Source organism: Oryx dammah, unplaced genomic scaffold (assembly GCF_014754425.2).
Source record: "Oryx dammah isolate SB20612 unplaced genomic scaffold, SCBI_Odam_1.1 HiC_scaffold_5, whole genome shotgun sequence".
Classification (NCBI taxonomy): domain Eukaryota; kingdom Metazoa; phylum Chordata; class Mammalia; order Artiodactyla; family Bovidae; genus Oryx; species Oryx dammah.
The window spans coordinates 57507941-57520849 of record NW_024070189.1 but is presented as its reverse complement, the minus strand read 5'-3'; the positions used below and the strand labels follow the sequence as shown (position 1 = coordinate 57520849).

At 48.2% G+C, this 12909-nt stretch overlaps 1 protein-coding gene across 3 annotated transcripts in view; it reads right to left on the bottom strand.

Annotated features, from left to right (window-relative positions):
- Positions 1 to 12909, bottom strand: part of DIAPH1 (diaphanous related formin 1) — a 114602-nt gene that overhangs the window by 2566 nt on the left and 99127 nt on the right. For 2 of the 3 annotated variants that reach the window (XM_040239856.1, XM_040239858.1), the window contains 8 exons: positions 10271 to 10365; positions 9846 to 9947; positions 9392 to 9631; positions 9144 to 9273; positions 8300 to 8424; positions 7521 to 7685; positions 6864 to 6999; positions 4889 to 4975 (listed from right to left, as the gene is read on the bottom strand). In XM_040239856.1, coding sequence (XP_040095790.1) covers positions 4889 to 4975; positions 6864 to 6999; positions 7521 to 7685; positions 8300 to 8424; positions 9144 to 9273; positions 9392 to 9631; positions 9846 to 9947; positions 10271 to 10365 — 1080 coding nt within the window. Of the gene's footprint in view, positions 1 to 882; positions 930 to 4888; positions 4976 to 6863; positions 7000 to 7520; positions 7686 to 8299; positions 8425 to 9143; positions 9274 to 9391; positions 9632 to 9845; positions 9948 to 10270; positions 10366 to 12909 lie in introns of all 3 variants that reach the window. The other variant, XM_040239859.1, reaches the window with a different exon arrangement.

The window sequence follows — 12909 nt, the reverse complement described above, 5'->3', positions numbered from 1 at the left end:
TGAAGGAGGAAGGGTGAGGGAAGGTATGTCGGGGAGGCCAGGAGGAACCCTACAGAGACCTCAGCCTAATAGGCTAAGGACTAGTGAAGAGAAGAACAAATCCCTCCACGAATTCCTGTCCTAACCGCTGGGAGTTGTCCCCAGACTCTCACTAATTCACAGACTCCACGTTCCTGGTCCCTCAAGCTGGGCCCGAGCCTATCTCCTGCTGTCTGCCGCTTCCCGCGCCTCTGAGCGGCCAGAGAGACTACGGGGCACAAAGAGCAGCCTGCCTGGGGTCGAAGCCAGAGACAAAGGCCACAGATGGTGTAACTCCCCTTCTATGAAATGTCTAGAATGGGCAAATCCAGAGACAGTAGATTTGTGGTTGCAAGGGCCTGGGGGAGGAGATAAAAGGGGGTGTGACTGCTAATGGGCATGGGGTCTTTTTTGGAGGTGATGAAATGTTCTGGAATTAGTGGTGATGGCTGCACAACCTTGTGAATATACTGAAACCACAACTGTGTACTTTAAAAGGGTGAATTTTAGGAATGTGATTGATATATCAATTAAAATAACAAAAAACCCAGCTCTGGGTCACAGGAAAGCTGGGTGGAGAAAGCAGCGCCTAAACCTTGAAGAAGCAGACAGAGGACAGAAGGCCACACTCTTGAGTGCAGGACAGGGCAGCAGCGGGTGCTAGCAGGAAGGAAGAGGTCCTGAAGAGCCAGTGAAGCAAGCGTCCACCCTGCCTTCTTGGGACCAGCAAAAAGCTTGAGGTGGGACGGAAGCCAAACAGGGTCAGGGGGCCCAGGCTTTCCCCAGGGCTGTCCGCCTCTGCAGAAGCGTGACCCAGAGCATACACACAGGTAAGAGGGAGCACACGGCATGCCCACGGGTTACCAATTTATAGATCTCCTCCTCCTCCTCCTCCCATGGACTGGGATTGTCTAATAAGAGGAGAAAGACCAGTGAAGAGCCTGGCTGCAGGCACAGGGGGAAGGCATGCGGCGGCGACTACAGGATTTCACAACCGCCCGGGGAGGGAAGGGGCCCATGGGAGTGCGACTAGGATGGTCTTCTATCTCCAGCAAAATCTGCTTCAGACCTGCTTGGTTTTTGCTCATTTTTGAAATACACCCTCCTCTAGGAGCCTACTTCTCATGTCCGGAAAGGTGGTGGCTGATTCTTCGAATTCAGTCACCAGCACTTGAGAAAATATTCCAATTATATTTGTTTGTATGTGACTCAAGGGCTAAGTACATGTTAAAATACTACTTCCTGACTTTGGACCCAGGGAAAAGGAACTACAGCAGCATTCATCTTGGACAACATGGGCAAAGTCAGAATTCAAGTGGGAAGTACCTTCAGCTGTTTCTCTCTTGGGTTTCTTCCTCTGAACTCAGAAGATACCAGTTTGTACCTAGTCATGCATGTCTCTATATTCTTCTAGATTAAAAAAGCTGCCGATGCATTACAGATTCATAAAAATGAAGTGGAGGGTAAGTCGGAAAAGACCAAAATTTCCCTTTTAAGCCTAGAAAGTGGGGATACCTGATGTGGCCTAAGGTCAGAACAAGAAAACCCCTGTGGGAACTGGGAATAGGACCAAGGGACCCGGGCCGCCACCCCAGCTTCAGGGCCGCATCCTGACCCTCCAGCAGACGCCCCCCCCCCCCCGAGCCTCTCCCTACCTTGGGTACTTGCTGAGACTATTGGAAAGTAGCCACAGAAGCAGATTTTGCTTCTGCGGGACCAGGGAGCCCTAATCTTGAGACACTGGTCAAAGCTCTCTGAGGCCAGATTCCTACACGTTAGGGCTGAGCCAGATAAAAACACCAGCAAAATCAGGCATAGATGAATTAGAAAATGGTATTTATAAAACACAGGCTAGGAACTGCTACTATGGAGGAAGTACTCTTGTTAATGAGCTTCCTTAGGGAAGAAGAAACTGGGACAGATGCGGCAGTCACCGCCACCCTGAAGAGCTCCCCACTGTCTAAAGCACTCCTAATTATAATTCCTGTCCTATTTTTATTAATACAGAAGTGGAGGGAGATATAAGTGGTGGTAGAGGAAACACTCTTAAGTTCTCTAGACATGTGGACATCGGAAATTTCCCTGAACCGATTTCACCACATCCAGGGCTCTCCTTGGCAGAAGGAGAATGTTTGTAAAGTATTTCTGGCCCACACAGAGGGCTCACCATCATTTCCTGCTCCTCACACAGGCCTTGTGGAAAGAGTCCTGGACCTGGATTCATAAAAGCAGGCTACGGTTCTGGCTCTATCAGCAGATCTTGGCAAGACCTTACCTGGGTTTCAAGCCCTGTTACCTAAGAGAAGGTGAGCTGCTAAACACTCTTTAGAGAGGAGATCTTTAGAGCTCGTCCCAACTCTAAGGTTCTATCCGTGTAGGGGGAGCTTAGCAGGAAGCTGGGAAGTGGCAGGGGAAGGAAAGGGAGACGGAGATGAATTTCTTTCTTTCCTTCACTTTTATCCCAGTGAGCAGATGGCCTGTATATAAGAAGCCACAATTCAGACATGGAGATAAAGTTGAGTCACTAAAACCAGAAGCTGACTCAGACAGCCTGAAATATCTGCTGTAATACAATCACATGGATTCTTCCCCCTGACACTCACAGCATTGTTCTCCCACGCCCTGCATATCACAGGAGTTTACATGTCACTTTTAATGAACTAGCCCTGATAGTCACTCTCCTCTTTTAGCTTCTCAATGGGTCTTTGTACACTGGTCACTCCCTCAGGTCTCCAGAGACCAGATTTTTTTTAAACATTCCTTTAAATCCCAGGACAGAAGCTAGTATCTTTGACTATGGACAGCTGCCTCTCTGGGCTTGAGGAGGGCCGTGAGGCAGACCTCTGTGATAGCACTCTGGTTTCCTGGCTCAGAGCAGCCAGTAGGCAGCAATAGTCAGAGACAGCCAAGCAAAGGGTGAGCCAGCTATAGCCATAGTCACCCAGGGAACCCACAGTCACCAGAGCCTTTCCAGTTTTACAGTGTGGCCTTCTGGGTCAACCTTTCTTTTCTCTTCTTAACCCAACTCTCCTCTTAGACATGAAGAAACTGAGTCCCAGAAACTTGTCTCGAGTAATCTAGACAGCATCAGTTAGATCTGACATTGGGTCTTCTGACCCCGTCTAGACCTGTGCTCTTGGTGCTCAACTGTGCTGCCTAGCCTTCTGTTTCATGGCACCAAGCCACTTACTCGGAAGTGAATGTACCAATGTCTACAGGGCTTATCAGAGTAACTAGAAGTGTGTCCCCTGAGAGCTTCTCCCAGATATGTTCAGTGTGTTTAGTGACCCCAGAGCCCAGAAAGCTAAGGATGGACCCAATTCTAAAAGCATGTAGTTGTCATTTTCACCTAGGTCTCCTCCTCCTTTTTGCACTGGGAAACAGTACTTTGACTAATTCAAGTCTCCTGCTGAGAGGTTAGGTTTTACCAAAATCCCTGCTGCTTTGGCCTGTAAGTCCTGGTTTCCCACCTGGGAAGAAGTGGGCAATGGGGCATCCCCAGGAGAGGGAAGCCATTGATGTCTGGTTCCCTGTGTTCAGGAAGCATCTGGGATTCTGGTTCAGTTCCACAGGAAGATGAAAAGGGAATTCCCCACCTCAAGTCTGATGAAGGCTGGCAGTTAGCTAACAGGATGGAGGAAAACAGGGAGAGGTGGTGTGTTTTTGTTTATCTGGAAACGCTTAATGTCAGGCCACGTCACCTTATATGGTGGGGAGGAAACAATGTCGCAAGACTCTCTAAAGACTAAAGACAAAAAATACTACTAGCTTCACACTCTACCCACACCGAGATCTGTAAGACTAAACATACATCTCGGAAGATCTAAACCCACCATACTCACCTCTCTCCTCCTCTAGACAGGCTGTACTCAGAGGATGCCAGGAAGCAGATAAGAGTTATAGCCAGACATTCTTCTGTTTAGGGAACGTCTGAAGTCATACAGAAGAGCCCTCAGAAGGGAATTTCCCTGCGGATATTCAGCATATGGGCAGAAACAGGCAGGCATTCTCATAGTGATCTGGTGTTGGGCCAGGGCTCCGTGTGGGGCGAGCGCTCTGCACCCTGGATCGTAAGGTCAGACTGTGCAGGGCAGGTTGTGAGGAGGAGCTCTGGATCTATCTTCTTCTCGAACAGTCTCTGCCGACTATCCACTTTCCTCAAAGGCGATTTATCTGTTGATCTTTCCCCACACTAATGCCTGGATCATTTGTCCTATCCCCATAATTCTTCTTAGAAGCTCTGGCTCAACGTAATCCACTTAAATCTTCCGAAAGGCAGGCGAGGGGGGTGGTAAACAGGGAAGGTGAGTATGGTACAGCCTGACTACCCCTCGGGAAAAAAGCAGATTCTCAGACACAGCATGAGCTTCGGTCAAGATGCTCTTCCACATCCTTATTTAACACATCTGGAGAGAATGACACCCAGCCTTCTCTTTATAGGATTCTATACTATTATCCTCTGTTTCTTCTGTTTGTGAAGTTGAGAGTAAGGACGCTTATTTTCCTTGTATTCCTATATCTAATGTATGGTTTGGAATTTATATCAATTTTTTGTTACCCAGATGCCTACCTAAATCTATGTCTTGCACAATGGTTTGCTTATCCTACACTTCTGCCTCAAGAATGAAGAGAAATGTAAGAATAACCAAATGTAGTATCTTGTCAGTCCCGCAAATCCCAGTTCTCCACGTCAGTCCTTTCTAACAATTAGAAGAGGACTGGGTAATCCGCTCTAGGTGCAGGGACATCGTGGGGAAGTTTCTAAACCCTCAGAACATCACCACCTGCTCTTCAGCCTAAAATGAGCAGAAGCAGAGAGGCTTCACCGCCTTCCTTCAGCACCCGGGCTGGGCTCCACTTGCTGACTTACCCTGACGGGGTCCTCTCTTCCGTCGGAATGCTGCGCCTGACTGCAGGGCTTCCAGAAGACTGTCCATCACACCCGTCTCATCACCCTCTGTCGTGAACAAAGATGGAGATGTAAGCTTTTCAGCCCGAGCAGCATCCATGGGTTGAGCCACACACAAAAATGAATTTCCACTGAATGTATAGCCTGCCGTCGCCCACAGTTTCTGGGCATCTCCACTGTATGTATAGCTTGCCCTCGTTCAGTTTCTGGGGGCTCGGCACACAGTGGGCTCAGTCTCAGGTTTCACAGTCCCTGTTTAGTTGTGTCTGTTTGCAAATGGTTCAGACATTAGGTTTCACTGGCTACCAGCCACTGCAGACCCTGGATAATGTTCCTGCAGTGCCGCCGCCCTTGCCATCCCCATCAAAACCAGCACAGAAAACTGCCCGACTCCAAGACTGGGGTGAGTACAGAGACTGGGATTATGAAGTTAATAGGGAACTAGGTCACACTCTTTATCCTACATAAACCCCTCATGGAAAGCCTGGTTCCAGTTTCAGAGCAAGGCTGAGGGGAGACCACCTCTCAAGAGTGCATTTCACTTAAGTACTACCCCCAGTGGCTGCATCTTCCTGAAGTCAGCTCACAATCTAAGAGGAGCTGCTGGTTGGAATACAAAGAGTTAATGCAGAATCCTTATTCCAGCTCGGCTCTGTTTCCATGGCAACAGCTAAGGGTGGTGAAATCTTAAACTGAAATCCCTAGGAGCCAGCAGGCTGCTAGCCTTAAAGCTGGGCTCACTGCTCCCAGCGCCACCTGCTGGCTGAACGCCACCAGTGCAGCTGACCTACATTCCAACCTCATTTATTTGCCCTGGGGACGTGGACCAGGGCAGGGCCCCCTGTGCTGACTGAAGACTGTGTGCAGCCTTCATCCCACAAATCAGCTGGACTCCACCTTTCCCTGTTACGCCCTAAACAATAACTAGAGGCTTGGGGAAAAGTGGGTAAAGGTGATGGATATACCTCACATGGGCTTATTATTAGAGCAAAGTTTGTGGCTTACATACAACTGGATTAAGGGCAGGGGAACTGCTTCCCCCAAAAATATAAAGAAAAACAGAAATGCAGGGTGCTTCAGGTCCCTAATCATACCACAACCGGAGTGGCCAAAGTAAAGTCCCTGGGAGCAAAAATGCTACAGTGGCCCCTCACCCCTGTGCTCAGCACAGCACTGATTCTTGCCAGACCCAGCAGCCCGGAGAACCTCTTTACTTAGATGGCTCGTAGCCCCTCGGGGTCAAGAAGGGTGGCATCAGCTCAGGGCCATGTAATGGATGCTGGATTTCCGCTGCCCACAGAGAGAGCAGCCAGAGAGCGCAGGGAGTCGGCAGCAGGAAAGAAGCAGAAACAGGAAACAGAGGGCCAGTAATTGAGGCCATATGTTTCAACAAAGACATGCTCTGAGAGTGAAATACAAAGTCCGCTGAAGAAAGAACAGGGTGGCCGGCTCCCCTGCCCCCTTTGCAGAAGTTCAGTCCATTTACAGTCTGATAGGGGGGTACAACTGTGCAAAGGTCCTGGGCACACAACCCTTAGTGAAATAAGCAGAAAGGGGAGACAAACCATTAAAAGACAGGAGCAGGGCCAGGAAAACAATCTGAGGAAATGAGCACAAGATGCTGTAGAGGGTATGAAAACCGGACAGGGAGACTCTTGGACAAGCAGAAGGCAAGTATATATATTACAGCAACACTAAGTCACTGCGGAGACGAGACACAGTGCAGCAAAGGAGGGAAAAGACAAGAGTGGAGTGCTGGAGCGTGTGTGTTCAGAGCCAGGGGTAAAGTCCAGCGTCAGGACCGTGGAGGTGGAAGGCTGCCAGCAGCATCTGCCAGGAGCTGTGCTCAGACATGAGCGGTGCTCTGGCCTCTAGATTTAGACAGAGCAGCCTTCCAGCTGGTCCTGTCTCAGCCCATCGGCCCTTCACCTCTCACCAGCATTCATGTCTATGAGTTGCTCTCTCTTCTGCTGCTTCTCCAACCGCTCCTTCTCTGCCTTCTCCTTGGCCAGCTTGGCTCGCCGCATCTTCTCCTCTGTCTCCCGCCGCTTCTGGTTCTCCTTGACGGCTTGCTGGGGGGAGAGGGGAGTGAACACATGGGCACGAAGGCACTCACACATATACACTGCTGCTGCTGCTACTGCTACTGCTAAGTCGCTTCAGTCGTGTCCGACTCTGCGACCCCACAGACGGCAGGCAGCCCACCAGGCTCCCCCGTCCCTGGGATTCTCCAGGCAAGAACACTGTGGAGTGGGCTGCCTTTTCCTCCTCCCATCACACATGTGCACACCCACCACCAACCAACATGAACCCAGTGGAAGGTGAGAAACGTGGACAGAAGCGCCACTTCGCAGGCCTCCCTGCTGGCGGCTGCTGCTTCTCAGTCACTCAGTCGTGTCCAACTCTTCCAACCCCGTGGGCTGCAGGCTGGTCAGGCTCTTCTGTCCATGGGATTTCCCACACAAGAATACTAGAGTGGGTTGCCATTCCCTTCTGCAGGGGATCTTCCCAACCCAGGGATTGAACTCTTGTCTCCTACTTGGCAGGCAGGTTCTTTACCACTGAGCCACTAGGGAAGGCCATCCCTGCTTACCACAAACATATTCTTAAAGTTGTGCAGATCCATGAAGAATTCTTCCACAGACACCTTCTTGGGGTCAAAGAGGAAGTACTCGCCCAGCTCCTTGTAGAGCATCTCCATGTTAGAGTGCATCATCCGCAACTTGTTGTACTGTTCCTGGGCATCCTTCACAAAGCTGTGCAGCAGCAAGTCAAGAACCAACACCAGGAAGCAGACCAGCTTCTCCAGCCCTGGGAACACTCACACGTGCGTACTGCTATCTGCACACACGGATGCGTAACACAGCGCTGTTCATATCAGCAAAACCCAGAAGCAACTGACACATCCAAACAGGGAAACAGTACACCACTGACTATGGTATTCCTCCAGGACAGGGGCTAGCAATTCAAAAAAGAGACTGTTCTGCATCTACTGCTGTGTAAACGGGGCCCAAACATATTCAATGCTAAGGCAATACAATGCAGTTTTCATTAAAATAAATTCATCAGGTTGCAAATCAGAAGTCCAGTGGCAGTAGTTATCTTTGAGAAGAGGAGGGGGGAGGGGATATGTTGTGTGTGTGTGATGGGGCAGGGAGCAAGGTCCAAAGGAGACTTATACTTTATCTGCAAGGCTTGATGCAAGGCTTGATGCAAAACACAGCAATGAGAATGCTTTTAAGAACTCTGTACTTGGTGAAAACACATTTTCTAAAGAGGAAGAATTGTATGCCATCAGTTTATCCTGTTGCCCCACCATGGGAAGTTCTTTCTTTTCCTGGGTGGCAACTTCCTCCTTTCAAGAAAGGATATGGTCATTTTTTCAACAAACTTGTCTTTCTCATCTGTGGCAGCTGGAAAATTCTGAATATCACGTTCCACGTCGGAAATCTGTTTCTTCATCTGATCTAGGTTCTTTTGCAAGTTTTCAGCAGAAACTAAAGTAGACACAGAAACAGACAGCAAGAGCTCACTACCTCCAGCCTCAAGACCCTGTTCTGTCCTCCAGGGCACAGCTATGGTCTGTACTTAATTATTTTAGTTCTCTTATGTACTCTCCAACTGTTTCACACATTTTTCCAGTGAAACTAAAATTACTTGATGATTAAACCTCCAACCTTCATAAGCTGTACAATACTAAGAAGAGAAGAGAGGCTTCATTTAATTTAACAAGAATCTATGAAATCCCTCAGGATCTTGTTCTCATTTATTTTAGAGAACAGGGTTTGAAAGGAAGGAGACATACACAGGGGGAGGGCAGAAATCTGTTCCCATTTCTACGAAATGCTGCTTTTTCTTTGCCTAGTCCTAGAATGGTGAAGCCTGGTTTTTGTTATTCCAGTCTATGCTTTCTGAGTAAGAAAAACTGTTGACTTAAACTGCAAATACCTACCTTTCTTCCAGTTGTTTTCTGGTGTCTGATGTTTCCCTAGGAAGGGGAAGAGTGCTTCCCACTTTCACACATGGAGCTCTCCTACTTTCTCTTCTACCCCACACCCCTCCCTGTGGCTTAGACACCACACCGGTATCGTCCCATTCCCACTTACAACTGTCTAAACTGAAAATGGTCTAAAATCTAGATTGATTCTTTCCCTACCCTGAGCAGAGATTTCTGGGGCTTGGAACCCCCTTCTAGCTTCACCCCAATCTGCCTCACCTCGGCTGGCTTTCTCCACGTGGGCAAGCTCGTCTGGGAACTTCAGGACCTCGGGATGATCATGCTCACACAACTCAGCCAAGAAGTGCAACAACGTCATCTTCTGATCTGTGGACTTGGTGTCTCGAAGCTTGGACAGGAAAAGGGGAAGAGGGTGAGTCCTGACACCCAAGGCCACCTCAGACCAACAGCAGTCTGCCATACTGGGCTCCCGGAGGCCACGGCCTCCCCTCCCTTGTCCCGCTCACCTTACACAGGAAGCTGATGTTGAAGCCAAAAGCACCAGCATTCCTGGAGCCAGCATTCATATAGTTTCCAACAAGCAAGGTTAGCTCCAGGAGGTTAGAGAAGCTCTCGCTCTTTCGCACCTCCTCACACGCGGCAGTCACAGAGACGATCTCGGGCTTGATGTTCTCCACCTGCTCCCCAAACTGCAGCTTGAAGAGGATGGCGTTGAGGCGAGGCCGCAGGCGGGGTACTGCACCCATCTGAGGAGAGACAAGGAGTCCACTACAGCCAGCAGAGAGAGAGAAAAGGAAGGAAACGATACAGGCCTACGCCTCCTATAGCAGGATCTGAGTTACAGAGTAGGGAGGAGAAAGAAAGATGGGTTAAAAGTGGACAAGAGGCTGGAAGCAAGTGTCCTGATGCTCTTGCGGAAGAGGGGGTCAGAGAAGAGCCTGAGCCACAGGCCTCACTCACCACCACACCAAACTGCTCTGACTCAGCCAAATCATCATATTCGTCCTTCAGTTCAGAAAGCATTTTTAACTGCTCTGGCTCTGGCATCTGCTTAATGAGGTTCTGAAAGAGAGAAGGGATTGTCTCAGTTAGAGCGGGGTGAGCCGACAACGGGAGCCTCCTGTCAGGCCCTCACTCTGCCCGAGGACCACTAAGGAGGAAACATGGGCTGGGGTCAGGTGGTTGGGGAGGCATCCAGTGAGACGGCAGGACTTTTGAAAAATATACCAGAAATAACCTCATCACCAGAGGGATGGAAGCTTATCCAAAGCTAGCATTCTTTAAGTCAATGATAATTAAGAGAGTCCTCATGGTCTAAGCAGAGAGGAGACAGACTGGTGTTGAGTGATGCAGAGAGCCAGCGCCAGGATGAGCCTGCTCCTTACCTGGATCATGGACTCAGTGAGAACAGACTCATTCACCTCCAGGATGACATTCTTGATCTCATGATAGGGCATGCGGAAGGAACCCAAAAAGATTGCTGCCAGGAAATGAGATAGAAAGACACGTTTTTCTCAGTCTCTTCCGCCTTCCAGCCCATCCTACAAACCTACTTTGGACAATTTTCCTAGGGATGCTCTCGTGAAGTCATGACCAGAAACCTCCACCAGCTCCTCACTGCCTGTATAGTTAATATCCAAGTTTCTGAGCCCAGTGTTTCAGGTTCCCACCTCCCAGCTTTCCCCTGTGCGAATCCCCACATTTGTATCACTCACACACCAGCCACACTGTTCCAAGCACCACATTCTACAAACACTGTGACTGACTCCTTGTCTTTGCTCACACAGGAAATCTTTGATCTATCTATATACATCAAAAACATTCACCCCATTCTATTTTAGTTCCTCATTCCCTGACTCTATCCTCAGAGCTGCCACTGCCTTGAAATGCTCTGATTTTTAAACTGCCATATCCCACACCCTGACAAACACTTCTCATCCTTCCAGTTCTCACTTACTAGTTCCCAAATTGACTCTTCAACCTCATCAGTGTGCTCTTGCGTGCACACACTCTCTCACGAGAGAGACAACCAATCCGTTTTCTCTGAATGTCTCAGTTCTAGTTGGCTTTCTCTATTTAACCCAGACCCTGTGGTCTGCCCTTTCATTCCCGCCCTATTACTACGACAATTCTTACTCTCTGGTTTCTTCTCCTTCCAGTCCCTGGTTAACCCAGCCATCTCATTTTCTTCCCTTACACCTGGGCTGATGGACACTGCAGATCAGATTCTATGAAGTGGCACTGATGATGGCCAGGAACCCTCTGCATGTCCCCAGTCCATGATCTCTTGCCAGCTCCTCCATAAAAATGGCCCTGTTCTCCCAAATGGCCCACCACTTCCTTATTTGTTCTAAAAAGATCTTGTTTCTTTTTAATATGAAAAATTGAAGGTACTGGTCAAATTACTTGCTAAGCTTTCTCTTATGTCACTTACAAACTGAGCACTGGGGCTCTCAGCTGGAACCAGACTAGGAAAGGCTTGAGTAAGGACTATTTTCGAATCATCTAGAACGTGCGCTGACACTTCTCTAAGTTTAGCAGAACTAGATCCATGCACCCAGCCTTTTCTCATGTTTCAACAGCACAGGTGGCCCTAAGGACCTCTTCCTTCAGCATATACAGACAGCCTTCCACATCCACGGACACAGAGGGCAGACTGTTCCACACCATTTTATACAAAGTGGTATCGCTGGAGGTCCTGGAACCCCACAGATATCAGGGACAATTGTACACATAATCAAGCCTTTTCTATCTCAAACAAACAAACAAAAAACACCAGTCTATTCTCTCTTCCACATTCTCATTAACTCTTCTGTCCCCACAAAGTCAGTGGAAAAATGGCAATCATTTGTTGAGTGCATATTCCATGTAAGACCTAGTATCATAAACACAATCTACACATATGATCTCATTTAACCCTATTTATAATAATGTATAAGTCTGTATGATTAGCCGCATTTGACAGAAAAGGAAACTAATACTTAAGAACTTAACCCACCTGTCCAAGGTCACACTGCTACTAAGGACTGGAGGCAGGATTTAAATACAAATGGAGTCCAGAGTTCTGTTTGTACCACTGATGCTATACTGAAATGATTCCTGCCCAGGTCACTGCCTTTCCTAATGCCAGATCCTCATTTTACTCGACCGCCACTCCCACTTTTAGGACTGTGTCAGACTATTTTCCTTGCTGCTCCCTTCCAGTTTTTTGAGGACTCCGTTTTTGTTACTTGTCTCCTCAATGTTAATGACCTTCAAAGTAAATTAATGGTTTTAACTCTGACTTATATGCTATCCTCCTAAATTCAAATCTCCAGTCAGACCTTCCGCCTGATATACCCAAATTCCTAATACACTCCTGGAGGAGTCCCACAGGAATCTTAAATTCTGTCCTAAAATCAAATCAATCATTTCTACCCACCACCGTGCAGCCTCTCATTCACGTCCACCACTTCTCCCACAAAAGACAGGAAAGTTCAGCAGGAGCAGATTTTACTTCCATAAAGGGTACCACTCTCTGTAGAGGGATCTTAACCCAAGAAAACATCTTTCTCCTCTCTATCAATCACTAAGTTCCATTAATTCTCTCTTCTTAGTATCTTCTGCCTTCATATCCATTCTTACAACTTCAATTTCAGCCCTGATCACCTCTCACCTAGTTTGAAGCAATAACATAACACATCTTCCCATCTCCCAGCAATCCAGCCTCAAAATCACTGCTGAAGTAGTCCTCCCCAGGATTACAGAGGGCTGTATCTCTCACTTTTTTGATTAAAATCCCTCTAATAACTTCGATAGTTTTCAGTACAAAATACATACCTCTTAGCCTAAGCCTACCAAGACATCTGTATCATCTAGCCTCTCTATTTCTTGAAAACTTCTTCAACTACCACTCCCCCACAGATGGCCTTTACTCAGCTGCTCTCAAGTACTGCATTTCCTGAACTGGGATAACGTTACCTCATGCCTCTGTGCCTTCACACATGCTGATCCCTATGCCTGAAATGAGACAAGCCAGCCCTCA